Consider the following 23,254-nt stretch of genomic DNA (forward strand, 5'->3'; position numbering starts at 1 on the left):
AATATGCATTTTTTTCAGCTTATTAAATATTTTACTTTGTAATACTATATGTATATAGGTCATTTAAATTGCTAAATATTTAAGCGAAATAAGATATAGGATTTTTATTAAAAAGAAAACAAGCACCGACTGCGTATATGTGCACATATATATACTCAATCAACTTAATAAGCCATTTCGGAGTATAAACGTTTCCATTATAGTCGTGAGTTCATTTTTTTGTATCTGACCCATTCTGCTGTCGGGCTTCGTAAGGGCCAAATAAGAAAAAAGTAATGTTGGAATTTACGGCCAAGCTTCATCTTATTCGAATCAGTGAAAATTCTATCCGTAAAAATGTTTTTTTTTTATTGTTGATAGGCAAGCATTTGTCCGCTATCTCACCTGGTGGTAAGTGACGATGCGGACGAAGGTGGAGCATGCTTGCCTAAGTAGTGCCTATTCACTCACTCGTTCTTAGAGGGCCAGTTTATACTTGGCGGGGAACAGTCAAGAAATAATACATTTTAGGGAACTATTAGCAAAATTGCATACAATGTTGAATAATAATGAGTGTAAGTAAGTACAATATACGCATTGTACTTTGTTCTATAAGATCAGGTTACAACCTCGTGAAAACCCGTCTGTTATTTTGTTAAGGCAATTTATTTCGAGAGCGCAAGGATATTAAGTTAAAATTAATATCAAATATACAAGTCTATGGTCTCTTCAAGCATAAAAAAACAAGATTCTACATCAACATGATCGTAAGATACGTTGGTCTGCAATCATGAAATTAATACGGAACCCTCGGTGTGCAATTCCGACTTGCAATTGTTTTTTTTCTTCGGTTCTATTCATTATAAATTCACTGACGAAATCCAAAAAACAAAAAAAAAATCATTTTACAGAAGTAGGGAAACGAAAATATTTTTTAATCAAAATTACCTACATTGCATAACGACATTAATTGTTCCTTTCGTATTTAAACGTCTAATTATATTCAATTGTTTTTAACATTTTTAAAATTACTCAATGATAATAATATGATTATTTTTTATTTTCCATTTGCCAGACTATAGTTCGCCCAGGTTACTTAAGATGCAAAGTGTTACTTTATATGCAAAAAATTATACATTACCGATTTGCATATGCAAAAGGAACTCTTAAGTATAACATTACTTTTGTTTCCATTTGCATCTGAAAAGCACGTTTGGAAAAAAACATTTTGCCATATTTTTTTATAAGCTAACCAAAATCTCTAAACAAAATTTCGAGGGATTTTTATGTATTTCGAACAAAACAGATTGAAATTCTTAATTTTTAAATATAACAAAGACTTTTAACCTTTGATGTCTTTACATTTCAAAGACTAAGTCTTATGCACTGTGGCCTCCAATCACATACCATGTTGATGAGTAAGGGATCAAATTCCACTTCCACTAATGAGATAATTTCAACACTACTGACATATTATATAGGTTCTGATTCCTCCTGTTCTGATTCAGCAGTCCTCCAGTCCCTGTTCTGATTCAGCAGTCACCGGAAGTTGAATGATGGAGCGCGACAATGGATATTATAAAATATTTTGAAAAAATAAAAATTCAGCACTACGAGGCCGTCTTGCGATTGTTAGCGCCGGTACTAATAATAATACGGTTATTATTATTACTTTACGACCAATATATAGTAAATATATAGGCGCGACCTACTCTATACTTACGTTTTAATTAATATTTAGTTATCATATTCCTAGTCCCTGCTTATTTTTTTCTCCAGAGACAACAAACCCATTCAAAATTAGGCACAAATATGAAAATATTTTGGATTATCATACAAGAAGCGCCAGCAAGGCGCCGGGTGTGGTCACACTTGGCAAGAAACGCCTTGAGAATTAAATAACTTTGAAATTGGCCATAACCAACACGCACCAAAGAATATAAATTGTCTATAAATAAGTGAAATAAGTTATGTGACACTCGTTTAATTATGCTATAAAAGCTTTTATTATCTTTAACTCTTAAGTGTTGATTACTAATAGAACTGGACGGCTAATAACTAATTGAAAAAAGTCATCTTTGTTTAGTTTATTGTTTTCGTCTTTACATTTATTTCACGTTGAGGATAATTTTGGATCTCGTTTTCGTTAGATTTTGCGAAAAATCGTGCATTTGCACTAAGTATAATGTAAAATTTGTATAGCTACTTAATATAAAATAATATAGATACATTTAGACTTAGACTTAGATCTCTCACTTTTCGAAAATCCGTCACATTTGGAATTTATTAAATCCCAGGGGATATTTTTAAAATTAGCAAAGAATGGAACGATGCTTCATGGTACACGAAGTTTTTTCTCTATCTTTACACGGAAAATATGTGATATAAAAAGATAAAAACTTACCAGTCCCAGGCGGCCCCACTACTAAGGTAAGTCCAGGCTGCATTCCCGATCGTATGGCTTCAACTTGCGTCGGCGTGAACAAGATATTGTTTCTAAAAAAACAACAATTATTAAAGTTCATTTAAAGTTCATCGCCAGTATGAAATGACTTGAACGCGATGCTCGTGGATTCGATTTCCAAACAGGGTAATTTATACATATAGTAGGTATAAATAAGAGATTAATAAGTTTAAATAGAAAATGACATACAAGACAAGTTAAGTATTTTAAAATGACAAAAGTTCATATTTAACCATTGCAATCGATGTTGTTATCACATGATCAAACAAAGACATTTTCCTGATGTACCTAGTACCTACTACACATATACCTATTCTGTTTAAAACATGTTTTACCTGGGAACCTGGAAACCTAGTGTCAAGACACTCCTCCACTTTTCACCGAACTCTGGAGGCATTGCTAGTTTCCACTGCGCAGAAGCGAAGCGTAAACATAAACATTAAATTTAGCAAAAAACCAATAACAGTTACTTACTTTTTCGGTTCATTATACAGATAAGGTCCCCGTTTCGGTTGCACATGCGGTTGTACCGTTATCACTTTGCCCGGTTCGTCTTCGTCCATGGCGTTGTCACCCAACTCTTGTTTACGTACCACGTTCTCGAAAGTCAACCTGTTTTTAATATATATTATATTTTTACTTAAATATATATTTTAAAATTTTAATTATAATTATATTTAAGACTGGACACATGCCCCGTACCTTTTGTTAGGTAATACTTGTTTACATTTAATTAAAAAATTACATAAGACTAGAAATTTAAAATACCTAAGTACTTAGCATAGACATAATTTCTATGTGTTCTTAAATTTAGTTATTACTCATTCGTTTAAGCATTTATTTTAAGTGTTAGTAGAATAGTAATAAATTATAACCCACTATGCATAAATATGCCGATAAGACACCACGTACCGAGCATACCAGTATAGCAAAAAATGTACATTAAATTCAGGCAATGAAACCACAAAATTTTTGCACATAATTTAAATCTGTATGCTACACTTAGGGTGGGCAGAGGGAACCTAGTGTTTAAGTACTCCGCTCTCATTAAGACACTTCCGGTCCCCTCTTTCCGCCGAATTTTTCATGCATTGAGCAGGAAATAAAAATCTTAAATATTTAATTCCCCCAAGTAGGAATCGAACCCACAAACGCCGCGTTTACAGTCGCACGCGAGTTCCCCTGCGCTATGACACCCTCAAATATGTATAGAAACATATCAACACCTAAATAACTTACTTGAACGGTCGTACCAGTTTTCTAGGATCGTCAGTCTTAACTTTAATCTCGTAGCCTGGGAAACTATTGCGTAGATGCTCCATATCCAGGAAAGTATCATTGAAATCTAAGGCGGGGATTTCATTCGGCATTCTGTACCAATAAAAAGTGTGAGTTACAATTAATTTGGATATTAATTAAAATTTAAAAAAAAATAACTGCAGTTTTAATTAAAAAAAGTATATGGTTCATACCTGGTATAATGCGCTTGTCCAGGATCGCCATATCCTAAAACGATATCGTGTAACCATTCTGGAACCACGCATTCTGTGTTCATCAGTTCTCTGATCGTCTCCAAAACAGCTTTGAAATTATTCTCTTTGGGTTTTCGACGCATAACAATATTGAATGTTTCGTATACATCCTATGCAATAAGAAAAATATTATTATATTATTAGGCTATGTTAGGTAATTTAGATAAAAAATCAGCTTCATGCTTAATCTATATATATAAAAGGACTTGTCCTCACTGACTGAGGTAAGACGCACGCACAGCCGTAACCGCTGATGGTAGAAACGTTAAATTTGGACAAAAGTTTGTTTTCGTAATCTGGACATCCACTAAGAAGGGATTTTGAAAAATGTTAACCCTAAAGGGGTGAAATAGGGGTTCAAAGTTTGTATGGAAAAAAAATTAAATCGATACCGATTTTTATAAAATTTGAAATTTAGATTTTTAAAAGTATTTAATTGAACACGTGTTTCATCGTTTTCTAGAATTCACCCCCTAGGGGTGCAAATAAGGGGTTGAAAGTTTGTATGGAAAAATCTTTAAATCGCCATCGATTTTTATAAAATTTGAAATTTAGACTCTTAAAAATATTTCATTGAACAAATGTTTCATGGGTTATTAGAATTCACCCTTAAATACGCAAGCGAAGCAGCGCGCGTCCGCTAGTCTATATATATAAAAGGACTTGTCCTCACTGACTGAGGTAAGACGCATGCACAGCCGTAACCGCTGTGCGTAGAAACGTGAAATTTGGACAAAAGTTTACTTTCGTAATCTGGACATCCACTAAGAAGGGATTTTGAAAAAATTTTAACCCTAAAGGGGTGCAATAGGGGTTCAAAGTTTGTATGGAAAAAAAATTAAATCGGCACTGATTTTTATAAAATTTGAAATTTAGATTTTTAAAAGTATTTAATTGAACACGTGTTTCATCGTTTTCTAGAATTCTCCCCCTAAGGGTGCAAATAAGGGGATGAAAGTTTGTATAGGTTTTTTTCAATCGTGACCAATTTTTATAAAATTTGAAATTCAGACTCTTAAACGTATATAATTAAACACATGTTTCATGGTTTTCTAGAATTCACCCCCTAAGGGTGCAAATAAGGGGTTGAAAGTTTGTATGGGAAAATTCTTAAATCGCCACTGATTTTTATAAAATTTGAAATTTAGACTCTTAAAAATATTTAATTGAATATGTGTTTCATGGTTTTCTAGAATTCACCCCCTAAGGATGCAAATAAGGGGTTGAAAGTTTGTATGGAAAAATCTTCAAATCGCCGCCGATTTTTATAAAATTTGAAATTTAGACTCTTAAAAATATTTCTTTGAACACATGTTTCATGGTTTATTAGAATTCACCCTTAAATAAGCTAGCGAAGCTGCGCGCGTCCGCTAGTCCCCTATATATGTACATGGTAGGCAGAGGGAACCTAGGTCCCCCTAGTTAAGACAATCCGACATCCACTTTTCGCAAATTTTTCCGAGGTATTGCGCTTTGAGTGGCGGAACTTAACGCAGGGCTTTTTTTACCTATAATTTTTAGCTTCGAAAATATTTTATTGTGAAGTTCTAAAAATTGCCATCGCAAGAGGTGTAAAGGTTGAATTTAATTTTAAATATTTATTAATTTTATATATATTTTTTTGTCAATTTAAAAAAATAGGTGTGGATTTGGTTTCTTAATTTCCATCAATTTTGCAAAATGTGTAGGTCCTATGCTGCAATTACGATAAAATAATATAAATATTTCCCCTAGTGGGATTTGAACTCATAACAATTGCATTCAGCGGTTTCATCAGAGAGTCAATTGAATATTCATACAATAGCAATTACGCATTAGGAATATTAAAAGTTTGCTCTAATTACACAACTACTTATTAAACTCGATAAATATTTAAAAATAAAAAGAATTGAAGAAAACATAGTTTTTTAGCTTTACGGTATATAATTGATATAAATTCGGATAAAGATTCCGAGAAGAGTGAAATATCCGGAAAAATAAGAGAAGACAGGAAAAGGAAAGACGGTACAGTAAAATTTCTCCACAAAATTTCCACAAGCAGGATTTCCTCGAACACCACAGAGATCGTCGGTGGTCTATTAATAAACAAATTTTGAAACATTGACCTTCACCAGCTAGTTTTAAGTACTCTCTGGAAGCAAACATTTTTTTCGACCAAGTGTTATAGATCAGCATGTTTTATCGACGTATTTTCCAACTGACGATAAATTTAGCTCGCAGATGCCGTTGTGATTCTGTAATCTCTGAATGTAAAAAAAAATAGGGATGGCTGAACTTTATTTTATTATTTAATATTAAAAAATAATTCAAATTAGGTTACAGATAAACAGTTTAATATATTAATTACCTATATCTAGTTCAGCGTTATCATATCAATGAAAATATCTTTTTCGGGAATACATATTTCTAATTATAAATAACTAGGGGACCCGAACGCGGTTACGCCTGCTTGAACTATACCAATATTTATTAAATATATTTATGAAATTATTTTCAGTTTTCAATAGAGAGATGCGTTAAGCAAGCTCATTTTGGGTGACGTTTTATAACAACAAACTTTGCAAATCGTTGCTTAGCAACGCTATTAACATGGCGATGTTATTAACATGGCGGAATAAATTGCATGTAAAGTTAATAAGCATTTTAATATATGGGTATATATCGAAAATATTACAAATATGAGAAAAAAAAAGTATCCTATGTTCATCACGAGACCCTCAAGTATCTCTATATGAGTATTTTATCACAATTAAATTAGCGGTTTGGCCCTGATTGCGTAAAAGACAGACAGACAGAGAGACAGACAGAGTTACTTTCGAATTTATAATATAGGTATGGATTTCAGTATTTCTTCGTCTTTTATTACGGTAAGCAAATAAGAAATTACTATTTATAATCCTTATGCATGAATAATATTTTAAAATGTTTCAGAAGTATTTGTGTTATGACATAAATTTAAAACAGTTACTTTTAATTGATATATATCTCCCATATTATGAGAAGAGTTTTGTTATTCTTAACAGTATATCTAAAGTTAAACAATAACAATTTAAATAAAAACAATATATGGTAATGCAAGCGCCAACTGGTCGCCAGATGGCTAGGTATTTATTTCAATCGTTAAATACCGAATCTTATCAAGAAATAAAATCGAAAAGTTAAAAGGCTGTATATAGTTTTAAGTGAAGCATATGGCTTACGCAATCGATTTTGTTGCTTTTAAACTTAGTATTGCACTGAGAAATTATGACGAACCCATCTTACTATATAATAAAGAAATTAGGAATAACTTCAGCTTTTCGGTTTATTCTGCCCATATGTCCACAGGAAGAAACGTCCTAGTCGCCTCCAGCCTCCAATCTAGGCTTTCTGAACTTTACTGCATTTACTCGGGAAAATACTTATAATCTATATATATAAAAGGACTTGTAAATAATAAAAATCCTCATCTATTACTAAATTCGGGGCAGCCACGGGGTTATGTGTTGAGCTCAAGTCTGGAGCGAGAATATGAATTTATTTAGAATATTTCTCCAATGGAAATCGAACCCAGTACCACCGATAACAGACCGACGCTGTCGCACCGCACTACAGTTACCTAATTAAGAATCAATACAACAATAAATTATATAGATAATAAAAATGGGCGTTTCATTAACATATTGTATATTAAGAATGATTGCGTACATATAATACATACATAAACGTTCAGGTTTAACCATATATATATTAGCTAATTGATTATTATGTCTCAGTACAGAGCGTTCATTGCGTCAACTACAACGGTGACGTCATCGCTTATATCCCTTACTACTATAAAAGGAGTTATTTATTTTAACCTGTCAAACTAAATATAGTATTGGCATTGTTCCTTAAATGACAGAAAGCCACAGTTTAAGATATAAAGCCTAAATCCCGTCGAGTACATTTTAGTTTGAATCCCGTTGAGTCCATATTAGTTTCAAATCGTATTTAAACTATGTATATGACGTAGTTTTGACGTAGTTTGATAAGTAATTGTTATGAGTTCAAATTTACGCGCAGGAATAAAGGTTTTCCCGTTCCTATTAGATAATTTGCGGTGAGAACCGCCATTCATCATTCGCCGTTTTCATATAAGTTTGAAATATAAATCTTAGAAGTAATTATTCACAAAGATCTATTTAAAAAACACATTTAAAAGTATTATATTCACACCTTATTCTTCTTGGTAAGGATAACAGATATACTACGCAAATATACTGTACAATAAAGCTAATAAAAGATTAACAGAAAATAGCAAATACTTACTTCTTTCCCTTTGCTGGCTCTATCCAAATCTAACCTATACTGATTTGGATCCAGGAGTAGCCTGAAAGTTCTTGAATCTCCATCCAACTCAGGTCTTGGTTCTGGACCTTCCTCTATAACCCGTCCTGATGCGTCCAACATACCCTCGACTTCGCATCCCCTTACGTATACAATACCCGCTTGTTCTACCATGCTCTTTTTATAATCATACTTTGTTCCTACGGAAAATAATTTATTTTAAGTTTATTTCGTTCCCCACTTTTTGCAGGCATTGTGTGTTGAGTGGCGGAACTCAACGTCGCGCTTTCATTACCAGAGCGAAGAAAATTAAAACATTAAATATATAATTTCCTCGAGTGGCAATAGAATCCACTACCTGTTACGTTTACATCACGACTGGCCTCCATACCTGAAATTTAGATAATAAAATATTTTTGACGTAGTCATGTTGCTTGAGGATATAGGTACCTACCTATATCCTCAAACTACAGACGGGCACATTTTCCAATAATTTGGAAAATATTAATTCATTTTAATAAACTTTACAAGAATTGTGACCAGGAAAATTTTGAATCATAATGAATTAGTAATTAAGAAAATAAATATTCTAATAAACATATGACATCTGGCCACAAACACGTCAATTGTATGTGGAATACAAACAAAACAAAAAACAAAAAATACAAGAAAACTTGTAAAAGAGAAAAGATATATCTGTAAAACTCTTACCTATTCCTTTATTTGGACGTACGGTCACCAAGAAACAAACATCATGTTTCCGGAGATTCTCCCATTCCTGTTTAATCTCATTTTTCACGCTCAAAGTGACGGTGACATCAGCTCGAACTCTTGACGGTGCCTTTTCTCCTATATTAGGTTTCGCCACTTCAACAACTGCAAAACTTTGTATTGGATGAGCCATTCGTGCCCAACCACCGAAATATACACTACCGTCTTCTGCATGCCTGTATTTAAATAAAATTATGGGAAAATTATTTCTAACACAATAGATATCAATCACAGATAATTATAGGTACCTATATATATTTTAGCTTCGTTTTTGCATCCCGCGTACAGCAGGATAGGTAGAGGAAACCTAGTGTTAATACACGCTGGTCCTCACTTTCTCCCCAATTTTCGAGGCGTTGAGTGGAGGAGTCTTACTGGAGTGAGGAAATGAAAATAATCCGTTGCTCCGAGTGGAAATAGAACCAATAACCATAGCGTTTACCACCAGACGCAATGATGCTGTACTATAACGGGGAGACCGTTATAGTACAGCATCATCTTCTTCTTCATAGGAATAATTATGTCTTAGAAGAAATTGTTCAAAATCCACTTACCATGGTGCCAGCCTGTAAACCGCATCTTCAATATCTTGACGAATTTCATCTAAGGTGGAAAAAATATACAATTATTAAAACGCACGATATTAATTTATATATGCATATAAGGGCATATTTCAAAATTATTATTATCGCTTGCGGCAGTTAAACGTACAGTGTTTGAACTGCTGATAAGCTTTTACAAATATGCTCAAGACTTATCAGGTACATGCTCCTAATTTACGCAAAAATATATAATATGAGCTGTTTACTTTAAATATAGTTAGTATGCTATGTTTGGGTGATAAGTGTCTCACGCTAACATGGACTTTCGAGCTCATCTTGTCATTTATACTAGTGAAACTGTCAATATGGAAAGTAAGCTAATTCTTATTAATAACGTCAACAGCTGATCACTTTTCTAACTCTAGCAGTAATAAAGAAGCAAATAGGGTTTTCTAAGCTTTTATTACATTACATCGTTTATTTATTCAGCATAATGAAATATTGTATATTTATGTACTATATATAACAAAATATAGGAAAGATAATCTTCAATGTCAAATTAATGATGTATAAGAGGAATAACTGATTCAGAATTAAATGTTTCTAAGAAATGTACAACCATCAATCAAAGTAATAATAAAGTACCTGAACATACGAGGCATGAAATCACTAAATGCTATCATTGAAACCCCCACTCATGTCGTGCATAGAGTCAACACTATGGATTCTATAGAAACTAATGGGTGCGGTACCCTTCTGGTACTATTATCATTATTGAGATGTCATATTCTACGCTACACCTACGCCTATCCATATATATATTAATAATAAAATCGATGGGTGTCTGCGAATGGATATATGAGAAAAGAAATTTTCTTTTCATCAAAAAAATCTTGTTCTTTCGCTACGCCCCAGAGTTTGAGAACCCCTATCAGCATGAAGTAAATATTGGTGTTGTTGACATTATAATAAACATACAGTATCTTTACTATTTGGTCTTTAGAATAGAACAAAATGGGGAAACGGTAATAATCGTTATAATTTTATAAAGTAAAATAAATCTTCATTTTTAATTAAGAAAATATTATTAAACCTCAAATATTCACTTACATGTACTTTCTAAACGAAACAGATTAAAGTTCCTCAACAAGTAATCATGCAGCGTTAAGAACTGTAGATTCAATTTCGGCAATGCTAGACAGTTTTCACCACTATATATCTCCGTGGGTACGACGTTCTCATCCCAAATGATGTCTTCAGTTGGGTAAAGAGGCATAGAGTTTAACTCTTCCAGCTGTGATATTCGCCGTTCATGTCGAGATACCTAAAAAAAATATTGCCATATAAATAAAAGCTAGCAAAGGATTGATAGAGGGATTTCATTTTCGCGACATTGTATTGCGGAATAAGATGCGGAACTAAACGCCGCGCTTTGTCGTAGAAAAGCCATCCTGGATATGAATATATTTTTGAATATTAACAAATTAAATCGTTTCCGTGGACAAGAAGAAGAATTTTAACAAATTATTAATTGAATAATAAAAATATTGTTAGAGTAATAAATATAACGTAAACTACTCACTAGAAGTTCTTTTAAAAAGACTTTGTCCAGTCGGTGCCATGACGCTTCATCCTCTTTGCCTTCAGGTGGTACTAGGTTCAAATATGTTGCAATCGCTCGTAACGCTTTATCGCTTAAAAATAAACAAAAAAATATATGTTATAGCTTTATTATGTTATAATAATAAAACATTTTCTTATTATTTCTTATATTTAAATATGCAAATCTAAATTTAATATACCAACAATATGTTTTGCAATCGAAAATCTATATATAAATTAAAATGTATTACTAATTCCAGGTATATGGAGTTTACCTCAAGTTGCCGAAATGTTTCTGCAAAGTCTCTCTTGTATCAACACTCGCGACGTTGGCTAGCGCAAACAATCTCAAGTCTGGGAATTTTGCAAAGGCGGCTTTCTGTAACAAAATTAAATTATAAAATTTAAACGTCTTTTTTTACTTTGGCGCTATAAATATTACCTACTAGATTGGAAACCTTATAACCTACCAATTACCTATACGATAATAATATAAAAACATTTTTTAATTATTATCATAATTGGCATATATTTAATAAATAATAAGGTTAAACAGAAAATAAAAGATAACCTGTAACGAGGTGATTCTTGAATAGTGTTGTAAAGCCATATCTCTGTCCGTCATCGGATCTCCTGTTTCGTCGCTAATTTCGAAGCGAGCGTAGAATTTGAGCATCGTCATCAACTGTAACAATATAAATTATTATAATTTAAATTTTTCATTAATGAATGTATTATGAAAAGAAATTATTTCGTTAATGAATGATTTGCTATTATGAAAGGTTCCACATGTCTTAAATCATCATCATAATATTTATATGAGTTATAGCTTTGAGAAATTCAGTGGTAAATAACCGGAGAGTTTATAATAATTTCAAGTTTCTCAATATCTAGCGATGTTGTTAAAATCATACTAAAATCCAGCAATTTATTTAAAAAATCAGCTTTTCTGTATCCCGCACACAGCTGGGTAGGCAGAGGGAATATAGTATAAAATACACTCCGTTCCCCACTTTCCGCCGAACTCTAGAGGCATTGCGTGTTGAGTGGCAGAACTCAACGTCGCGCTTTTGCCTCTATACCAGAGCGAACAAACGGAAATATAAATATGCGTAAATATTTCGCTTCCTCGAGTGGGGATCGAACTCACAACGATCGCGTTACAATCACACCCTTGTGCCACTGCGCCACTACGGCCTATACAGCAATATATATGAATTAAACATATTTAATTAAGACATGTTTTTGTTTACATTGTATCCTGTATAACGTGTACAAATGGACACGTTATACAGGATACATGAGTGCTGAACTGTCTTGAACATAACACTGCCTACCTTAAAATGTTCAAAAGCGCTAGCGCTCGCGTCGCGGTCGGTCGTTTACATTTACACTAAGAAAATATAACCTAGCTATAGTAACTAAAAATATATATAAAGCTATATATATATACAAATGTGTGTGTGTGCATAACAAACAATAAATGAACCATGAAGTTATTTATTATAATATTATTTTCTATGACTTTCACTATGGTTTTGAGTGATCCTGAAATAGCCATGTGCTGTCCTCAGCCACGGAGTGTCCTATCTGATGACGGCTATAACTGCACAAATATTGACACTAATGTAACAACACCTACAGGTCTGTTGTGCGAGAAGAGAGATATTGTGCCCAACTCTTTTTTGGACTTCCAGATAAATGATGAAGGACAACTAACTGTTGATTTCAATGGACTTCGAACGTACTTGGATCATGATGCGTAAGTTTATATTTTTTATTATCTTCTAAAACTTCCAATGTTTTTTATAATTTTTTTTATCGGTTCATTCAAAAAAAGATCAAATAGATATAAATTTAGGAAGTATTCATGTACCCATTGGTGTTTTGGTAATGTATACGAAACCGACTTAAACTTGAGAAAATTAGAATTTTAGAGTGAACTTTACTTACAAATCAGCCTCTGATTTTTTTGGAAACTTTAAAACTTTCATTTTGTCAAAAAAGAAGAATTTAACATAACAGGATTGATTTTAAAATTTCTATGTTTCTAAAAAAAAAATTTTTCTTTCTTAACTGTAGAATAATACTTTAAAAATGTAAAAAAAATAAGAAAGAACCTAAGATGACATGTGGGAAATAAACAAATATTAATTACTTTAACAATTATTATTATTTCACGTCTACACATAAAACAATATAAACATGGGAGATACAGAGGCCGCTGTGGCACTGTAGCACAAGCGTGCGAGTGTAGGCAGTTGTGGGATCGATTCCTTCTGAAGAAATTAATTATTATTTATATATAAGTATTTTAATTTCTTCACTCTGGCAAAGCAATAAGGCAAAGGACGTTGAATTCTGCCACTCAACACGCAATGCCTTGAAACTTCGGCGGTAAGAGGAAAACGCAGTGTCTAAACACTAGGTTCCCACTACCAACACCGCTAATGCGGGATAGTGTGCAGTTGAAAAACGATATTTAGAGGTATACCCTGTAATACCATGGTGACCTAGTGTTAAACTCCGTTTTTACTTACCTTTATTATGACAATTGGTACTTAACATTTTTTATGATACAGTAAAAACTCGATTAACCGGACTAATTGTTGTCGTTAGTCATCCGGATAATCGAATATATAAAGAAAATCTGGTTTTGTGCAAACGTAGCACAAAATTGTTATATATCTATTAAAAACAATATGTACCTACATATCAACGTTTATTTAGAAATTATTAAAATTTTCCAACATACAATTTATACACACATAAATTATGTACACATTTACCTACGTACATATAAAATTACTTAGGTCTCATTGTAGTAAGTTGTATAAAATAAACATCGCAGTTGATAGTCCGGATAATCGCGAATCCGCATAACCGAGGTCCATATATGAATAATAAAAAGATGTATTAAAATAATAAATTGTCATTCCAGATTTTGCGTCGCGAACGAGACTGAAACATTTAAAGAAAGACTTGTGGTGGTGTGCTCAACGGAAGAAGAACAGATTATAGACGATAGCGTCCTAGGATATTGCCTGATAGTTTCTGTCATTTTCCTAACTCTGACAGTTATTGTGTACAGTTCATTGCCAAAATTAAGGTAATTTTATATTTATTACAATTATTATACATCCTTTAATGCAATGAATTAACTATAGAAGAATATTACCGACAGTATTCTTCTAATAAAATGGCAATAGTCAGTAGATTGACCAAGGTTTTCTAACATGCCAAGAACGGAAGTTACAAGCCACAATACTTTTTCTTGTCAATTCCGGTCAATGAAAATAGGTACATTAGGTCGAGGTTTTTCGTTTTAAGTTTTGTTGTCTGTCTCGTAATTTATTACTGGTTTCAATAGAGTTATAACTTATACAATGACTCGATTGGATCGTTAAGTATTCCAAAAATAAAAAAGACTTCATTGAAATTCGCAGAATCGATACTTGTCAGATTCAAATTGTATTTGAAATCTGGCAAAAAAAACATTATTTAACAAATGGAAGTCTAGTTCAATCTTCATGGAATGATATATATCCATATAAGTAAGATAAGTCCAACTTTGTCAATTAAATTTAAAACGCGCGGAAGCGCGTGCCAAGTTCTGGGTTTCAGAACTGGCGAGCAGCACCGTGTGTTATTTTACACGAACCATTTGAAGCCACTTTTTACCTATTCGTAACTCAAAAACTATTCCACCTAAACCTGTCATATTTGGCTCAAATATTAAGACCCCCTACCTGTATACGTGCATAAAATTTCATAAACACAGCTCAAACAGTTATTTAGATAATGACGTCCAAAAATCGTAAATTTTTAGGGGGGTGACTGACCTATAGACCTTAATGTTAACCAAGTTCCAGATGACCTAGAATGGTGAAATTTAGCATCCGGTTAAGTAATTGGGTGTATATCAAGGGAAAAATCCGAAACTAGTATTTTTTTAATATTTTCTTATAATTTTTCTTTTTTTTTTTTTAGATTCAATTAGGCACATTTACTTATAGTGTAGCGCCTGGCATAATATAAGAGCAATGCATTATTTATATATTGTTGCTTTTATTTATGTCACACGTTAGTAAATATTTTATTTGTTTTGTAGACTAACTTCACTATTACTTACGTAAGCCATTTAAAACAACACGATGCTTTCAAGTATATTTTAAGATAAGATATGTCTCCATTGGTAGCTGAAAATGACTCTAATTTATGTCCTGAGAAAGCCTGTCATCATGTGGACTTCAAGGGTTTCACGTAAACATATAAAAATACTAGCGGACGCGCGCAGCTTCGCTAGCTTATTTAGGGGTGAATTCTAATAAACCATGAAACATGTGTTCAATGAAATTTTTTTAAGTGTCGAAATTTCAAATTTTATAAAAATCGGTGGCGATTTGAAGATTTTTCCATACAAACTTTCAACCCCTTATTTACACCTTTAGGGATTGAATTCTAGAAAACCATGAAACATGTGTTCAATTAAATACTTTTAAGAGTCCGAATTTCAAATTTTATAAAAATCGGTGCCGATTTAAAAAAAATTCCATACAAACTTACAACCCCTATTTCACCCCTTTAGGGTTATAATTTTTAAAATCCCTTCTTAGTGGATGTCCAGATTACGAAAGTAAACATCTGTTCAAATTTCACGTTTCTACGCACAGCGGTTACGGCTGTGCGTGCGTCTTACCTCAGTCAGTGAGGACAAGTCCTTTTATATATATAAATAATAAATGGATTAACATCCTTCATTATTATTTATTATAATTTAAACATATGTTTTAGTACTTATTATACTAAGAGTATTTGCATAGTTGATTAACGTATTTGAAATTAAATTATTATTACAACATTTAAGTACTAAGTCCTATATAAGATCCTATAAGGGTTCTGTTTTATTGCTTTCGAGGTACAGAACCCTAAAACAGAAAAAAAATACACTAAAATATAAATATAAAAATAATAATTATATTGATAGATATATATATAAAATTTAATAATAATATACTATCTGTAAGGTCAGTCGTGGCACAGGGGCACAAAGTGTGTCTGTAAAACCGACTGGTTGTTAGTTCGATTCCCACTCGAGGAATTGAAATATTTATTAAAAATTATATTTCCACCAAGGCAAAGCGCGGCATTGAGTTCCGCCACTCAACACGCAATGCCTCCTGAATTCGATGAAGGTGGAGTTACTGAGTGTCTTAACACTAGGTTCTCTCTGTCTACTCTGCTGTGTGCGGGATACAGCGTGAAGCTGGTTTGATTTTTAATTTAATATATTGTCAGCCTACCAGCTATCTTAACAGAAGTAATTATAAAGTAATTATTAACAGTAAAAATTTAAGTAATTGTTAATAAAAAAAATAAGAGTAAAAAAGAGAAAATTAAAAATTACTTAAACAAAATAATAAAAAATAAATAAATCCGCTTTACGATGTATCCCACACATAGCGGGGTAGACAGAGGGAACCTAGTGTTAAGACACTCAGTTCCCCTCTTTCCATCGAACTCTGGAGGCATTGCGTGTTGAGTTATTCCAACAAAATAATAAAATTAGAAAAAAAAAATAATAAATATATCAGATTTCTAAACGCAGCATACATTAATTACTTTCTAATCTGACAACTGTCATTTAATCAACAAAATAAAAACTATAGTCGAGATTCATAGATAAATATAATCTATTTTCATATATAATTAAATATCGTCTTAAGAGTAATAAAACATAATATTATTGACCATAATAAAAAAGTAAATACTTAATTATATTAGATATATTTTATTGTACGAAGGCGCTCATATTTTAATGGTTTTTTTGGCCTGGGTTTCATGATTTTACTGGTTTTAGGAACACATGTGAAAACGGCAGAGAACGAAGTCGACCTTGGGATCATATCAATTCAGATTGGTACCGTCAGCACTTAATAAACTTATTGTTTATATTTTTTCCAAGACATGTTGAACAATGAGTCGTTCAATAGAATTGCTTGTGGTTGAAACAAGAACTTACACCGAATTGTTCCAATGCCTCCCGATGGGAGCTGTCTCTTCCATGCTATTGCATATTCTTCGTTTGAGCGTATTGATATACAACAAACTAATAAATTGCGCCAGACTATAGTAGAGTACGTATGTCGTAACTGGAATGATTTAAGTATCTACACTAGCGCTCGAAACGGGAATCCTTACTCTTTTAAAGAAGACATGCTTTGCTTAACTACGTACGGAGCTACTTACGAAATAAAGGCTGCAGTAGATTTGTACAACATTAAGATAGAAGTGTATTATCACAATGTTGTCCTACTTGGTTTATTCGGCGAAGAGAAATGTCCTATGAAGCGCTTACTCTAAACTATGATTTAAAAAGAGCAACTCTTGAGTTTCTTGCCGTAGTAGCTCCCTATAGGAAAAGTACTTGTAATGGGCAAATTGAATAAAGAATATTTTGATATTGATTACATTATTAACCTTCCTACTTATAATTTCTGTACAAAAAGTAATGATATCCCATCAAAAACATAAATGTAAAATGAAAGCCAAGTTCTGTAATAAAACGTATGCTTTCAGCGATAAAAGAAGTGAGATGTAAATGTATGCCAAGTTCAATGGTCAGCCCTGAAATTTATTTTTAACAATATAAAATATTTTATAACAACTGAAAATGCCCATTCTTCTTACAACTTGGAGACTTTATTTATGTGTAATATCTGACTTGGCTAGTTTTCAAATTAATTTACATCGATATAAATGAACATATTCAAATTCTATTCTATTCAGATTCTATTGTAAATTCATATGAAAACTAGCCAAGTCAGATATTACACATAAATAAAGTCTCCAAGTTGTAAGAAGAATGGGCTTTTTCAGTTGTTATAAAATATTTTATATTGTTAAAAATAAATTTCAGGGCTGACCATTGAACTTGGCATACATTTACATCTCACTTCTTTTATCGCTGAAAGCATACGTTTTATTACAGAACTTGGCTTTCATTTTACATTTATGTTTTTGATGGGATAATTTATATTTCAATGAGTGCCAAGTTCTGTAGACAATCCTGAAAGTTGTTTAAAATGAAAAATAGTAAAGTACGCTACAATACTTTTATATATAATTTAAAAAAATAATCAAAATGTTTAATTCAATCTATTTTGTTTTTCAGAGACATTCAAGGCAAGAGTATAATAAGCTTTTGTGCGAGCTTGGCTATTGGTATGGCTATCTTATCTATATTAAAGTTAATGGAGTACGAGGATATGACGTTATGTGCAGTAAGAGGTAACGTTAGTTTTATTCATTTATGTGCAAAGCTTCAAATAATTAATAAAATAATACGTAAGAGGAACATTTTTAATATAATTTACATATTTATTTTTCTTTCTAGGATTCTTCGTTTATTTATTTTTTCTTGCGAGTTTCTTTTGGACGAATTCAATATCGATACAAATACTTATAAGCATAAGGTAAACAACACACGTTTAGTTATATTATTACATGTATTTAGATATATTACTATTTACAATCGATAAGAATATATCGAAAGATAATAAAATCGATATATTGATTTTGAATTGCAGACGGTCAACTATAGCCGACTATCGCTGGAAACCGTACATTTGGTACGCTTTATACTCTTGGGGCGTCCCTATTGTGTTAACTGTTATCATGGTTATCGTCAATTATCACCCAGGCGAACATACCAGGCCTGGTATTGGTCTTAACACGTGTTGGTTTTATGGTAAATATTTTTAAATATTTAAAATTCATGCTCTATACCGTTTATATGCAAAGAGCGAAGTTATTTACGAGAGGAAGACATTTAGATTTTTATGAGAAAAAGCAATAATAAATCTTACTAGTTTTTATTATTTCGTCTCTCGCATTTTCCACTGTTGCTGTTTCTGCCATATAAATATATTTTTGTAACAAATTAGCCACATTCACGACTGACTCTTCTTTGAAGACAAAAAAAATATTTTCGTTAAAAATATAGTTTCCATATTTTATTTAGAATCGACGAGTTTTAATAACTAATAATAATTTTGTTTCATTTCAGATAAACACCAACAATGGTACTATATGTACAGTGTAATGACGATTCTAATTCTAGCAAATCTTTGTATATTTGCCTACATTTCAATACACCTGTGTTGTAATACTTTCGCTTCTAGTCATATAAAAGCATTAAGATACAAGTAAGTATGTAAAAAATTATTGTAACATTCATAATGAAAATTCCCGCTGTATCCCGCATATAAAAGAATAATAATTTGTATCCCTGATATTCTCCATCGAAACGACAGCAGTCGCGTTTACAAACAGACTCTGTTATTATCTTTTGCTTTTTATTTTCAGGTTCGTGTTGACAGTGCGTATGTTCGTAATTATGGGATTGCCATGGATATTTGAAATGATAAGTTCGGTTATGGTAACTCACATTATATGGTAATTAAAAGCTATTTCTTTGTAATATTTACTAGGTTATTAACATCTTATCTTCTCTTTGTCTGCTATAATATGTATTTAGCACAAGGAGAAAAGATATTGAGTAATATTTTTAATATAAATTCATAAAAAATCTAGGTTGCAACTGTTACTTTGACAAGTTACGCAAAGTAATCAGTTAGGTAGGTACTCCAAGTGTAATTTGTGTGATGTCAATCTTCGTGGCATTTGCCTTTTTTGGGAAATAATAATACCTACATTAAAACCTGTCTCGTTTTTGTAATTTTCTACAGAATCGATATTATATATAAAGAATGTTAAAAGACAGTTATTTATAGCTTTACGAACCTGTATTTAGCAAAGAATAACCTGACAATAAGATACTTAATTCTATCTAAAGATAACTACGAGAATTGTGTGATGTGCGAAGGAAACTTGACGCCACGTTTTATTTAATTAAAATACAAATACATGTATTAAAATACTAGCGACCCGCGGCGGCTATATTCGCTAAAACTACACAATTATTTATTTCCTAGTCTGAATTACTTTGGGTTTCAGCCAATTGAATAACAGATATTGTAGTAATTTCCCCCAAAAAAAACTTTACATTGACAGTTATAACATTTTTGTTTATGAACGATTACGACTGATTTTTCTTCACCATAAATTATGAAAATAAATTTGTTTCGTTTAATTATCAAAGCTTGTGGTAGCTAATCGCCAAGTCGACATAAAATGGCGTCGCGATCAGTGTGACCAACATCAAAAAATTATACCTAATTATCCGGCAAGATCAGTGCGGTCTTACCCATCACCGATCTTACCCCAACGTACATTACAATAGTCAAAGTAATTATCATAAATAATATATATTTTTTTATTTCTATAGGGTTCTGCTGGACATAATCAACACGTTGCAAGGACCATTAATATTTTTATTGCTAGTAGTACTTAGAAAGCGTGTAATAAAAGCTATGGCGGAAAAAGGCTGGCTAGATTGCATATCGGGATTTGTGGAGCGCCATCTGGCTATAGGCGATGATGAAGAAGACGTTGTTCAGCATACGGACGTTGATTTAGACGAGAGGCCTATGAGACAAACAGATATATTGAAATAAAGTGAACTTGGCTGGTATCACTACTGTGTTATATTCTTACGGAACGAGATGTGGTGCGCGAACTAACGATGGCTGGCGAAGAGAATACGAATTATTTCGAATCAGATAAGAATTTGAGGCTTTCCAGAACTAACCAGGTCAGGATATATGGTCAAATCATAATCTACTTATTAAAAAGTCTTAAGAAAAAAAAAATATTTATTGATGTTTGTTGTTTTATGGGCGTTTGTTGTTGTTATGATTATTATTAGGAACTAGATGTATCTTCTAATATATTATACTATTGTATAGTAGTGCTTTAAATACAAACGTGTTCAGTACAACGAAGACTTGACGCTTTTAACTTTGAATAAGTAATTTTTATAACAAAAATATATATATTGTACAATGTTTATAACATGTTATCTTTTTAAGATAGATAAAGAAAAACATTTTCTGTCTTTTTATTTATTAAATGTTAAGAACATCCAGATTTTTTTTGTATTCTTCTTTAAAACGATTAAGATATATGGAAATTCTATGTCAGTTCGAACTTTGACATAGATAAGCAATATATAATTTTTGACCTTCACGTATTGGTAAAACTCAAATTCTATATTTTCTATAAACATATAATGTCATAAAGTATAGTCAATAGAATAAGTATTATTATTATAGTTTTATAATGTATATATATCTAAATAAAAAAATTGCTTATAAATGTGTGCGCCTTATTGTAAACCTAAACAAAAATACCTAAATAATAATTAAACTTAATGTAATACTGTGTAATATGTCAGTAGAATTAAATATGTTTAACGTAATTATAATATAATCAATAAAGATTTTTTACAAGAGTATTCGCGAAAACTAGGCTAGTCCAGTAATATTTATACCAACGCATTTATTTTGAAGCTTTATTGTAATATATATGGACCGTTTATTTTGGAGTGGTGTAAGTCCATTTTCTTTTGTTTCGAGAAAATTAAAGGTTAGTATGTCGATGATTATGCAATTTCATTTACCGACCGATTTTAAGTTGTTCAAAATGTGGGTTTTTTTTTGAGAAATTAAACACGGACTAGTTATATATAAAAAAAATACATTAAATTAAGCATGAATTACGTGATAACTCATTTTTCTCAAAAATGGACTTACACCACTTTCAAAATAAACGGTCCATATGTATATCGTAAATTCTTCTAAAAATAAAATATTTTTTAAAACATATAAACTTTAAAAAAATCGAAAAGTACAAGGCGGCCTTCTAGTTTATAGCAATCTCTTCCAAGCACCAACCTTTAGGTGGAACTTTTGGAGTTAAGCATATAAAAGTGGGTGGTGTATTAAATATAAAATATACATAATAATACAACAAATAAAAAAATATATATAGAGGCAGTCGTGGGTTTCTATTTCTTTGCTCCGGTGTCAAGGTAAGGCACGGCGTTGATTCTCTTACTCAACACGCAATGCCTCCAGAATTTGGCGGAAAGTGAGGAATGGAGTGCCTTAACACTGGGTCCCTTCTACGTACCCAGCTGTGTGCGTGTAGTTTGTATAATTTTTTTATTTTAAATGTAATTATAAACGACATCTATCGACTGTTCTGACAACTACATTTCAAATGTAAGTCGTTCATTGCCGGCTCCATCTGGAGATAACGTTGATAAGTTTTATAGTTATACAATGAGGAATGGTAATAGGTATGAAATAATGCTTCAAAGTCCGTTACAGTAAAGTTTTTACGTATACAAATACACTAGTTTTTGTTTCATTAAAAATAACCAAGTAGTTATGATTTTACAGGCATTTGAAGTTTGCAAAAATTTCAAATGCCGCTAGTAGTCCCGCGGCCGGCGGTGACGTCACAGGTCTGGCAGAACTCACTAGTCGCCAACGGTGATAGGAGATCTCGCGCAGTACTTTGTTTGTTTGTTACTCGCTTGTGTTTAGTGTTAATACAATTAATTAAAATGGATGAAGGATTCGAAAAAGGTCAATCGAATAACCTACCTGTAATAGATGGATTTATGGTTGCCGATTATTTATCGGAAAATAGTGATTTCGTCGCCGCAGAAATGCGAGGAGTAAAAATGCGAAGGTAAGTTTTGTTGTCTAACTAGTAATATTATGTCAATTTGGGGTATAGATAATAACTATCTTACGTTATTTTATTTGAAATTAATTATTTAAAACTGCAATGTAACCTAACTAGTTTCATATTGTAGGTAACGCTATTTGCATTAAAAGTACCAACATTTTTATTCAAGTTCAAAGTAGTAAGATTGTTTTATAAGTGAAAATAATATAATAATAATATAACTAAATACATGCAGTAAGTTGAGCATGCACTAATTTTTTTTAATGAAGATTTTTAATATTTTTATATATGTATATCTGAATAATATTTTTATTGTGATTATTGAAGATCGGCAAGAGAGAGTTATGGTCATGATGCGTACTATTGCGTACGTATAAGTTAAGAGTAGGATATGT

The 23,254-nt window shown here is 32.0% G+C and overlaps 2 protein-coding genes across 2 annotated transcripts in view; one reads left to right on the plus strand and one right to left on the minus strand.

The window, feature by feature from the left end:
* Nucleotides 1–23,254, minus strand: part of LOC146536774 (RNA helicase aquarius) — a 55,247-nt gene that overhangs the window by 10,442 nt on the left and 21,551 nt on the right. The window contains exons 7-17 of the mRNA XM_085189575.1: nucleotides 11,770–11,883; nucleotides 11,474–11,577; nucleotides 11,179–11,290; nucleotides 10,707–10,920; nucleotides 9,609–9,657; nucleotides 8,995–9,230; nucleotides 8,266–8,483; nucleotides 3,916–4,085; nucleotides 3,683–3,814; nucleotides 2,918–3,055; nucleotides 2,384–2,475 (exon numbers count right to left, since the gene is read on the minus strand). Coding sequence (XP_085045701.1) covers nucleotides 2,384–2,475; nucleotides 2,918–3,055; nucleotides 3,683–3,814; nucleotides 3,916–4,085; nucleotides 8,266–8,483; nucleotides 8,995–9,230; nucleotides 9,609–9,657; nucleotides 10,707–10,920; nucleotides 11,179–11,290; nucleotides 11,474–11,577; nucleotides 11,770–11,883 — 1,579 coding nt within the window. The remainder of the gene's footprint in view (nucleotides 1–2,383; nucleotides 2,476–2,917; nucleotides 3,056–3,682; nucleotides 3,815–3,915; nucleotides 4,086–8,265; nucleotides 8,484–8,994; nucleotides 9,231–9,608; nucleotides 9,658–10,706; nucleotides 10,921–11,178; nucleotides 11,291–11,473; nucleotides 11,578–11,769; nucleotides 11,884–23,254) is intronic.
* Nucleotides 12,538–21,241, plus strand: LOC146536775 (G-protein coupled receptor Mth2-like). Its single transcript, XM_085189579.1, has 8 exons — nucleotides 12,538–12,960; nucleotides 14,140–14,307; nucleotides 18,373–18,488; nucleotides 18,595–18,673; nucleotides 18,788–18,948; nucleotides 19,267–19,405; nucleotides 19,566–19,655; nucleotides 20,548–21,241. The coding sequence occupies exons 1-8, from the start codon at nucleotides 12,689–12,691 to the stop codon at nucleotides 20,774–20,776; spliced, it is 1,254 nt and encodes a 417-aa protein (XP_085045705.1). The 5' UTR covers nucleotides 12,538–12,688; the 3' UTR covers nucleotides 20,777–21,241.

Source organism: Heliconius melpomene, chromosome 8 (assembly GCF_056956725.1).
Source record: "Heliconius melpomene rosina isolate 202511_hmr_F chromosome 8, ASM5695672v1, whole genome shotgun sequence".
NCBI classification, from domain to species: Eukaryota; Metazoa; Arthropoda; class Insecta; order Lepidoptera; family Nymphalidae; genus Heliconius; species Heliconius melpomene.

Coding starts and splice junctions, on each gene's coding strand:
- LOC146536775 (XM_085189579.1), top strand. CDS start 12,689: ATGAAGTTATTTATTATAATATTATTTTCTATGACTTTCACTATGGTT. Junction 14,308..18,372: donor AGTTCATTGCCAAAATTAAG/GTAATTTTATAT, acceptor TTTGTTTTTCAG/AGACATTCAAGGCAAGAGTA. Junction 18,949..19,266: donor TAACACGTGTTGGTTTTATG/GTAAATATTTTT, acceptor GTTTCATTTCAG/ATAAACACCAACAATGGTAC.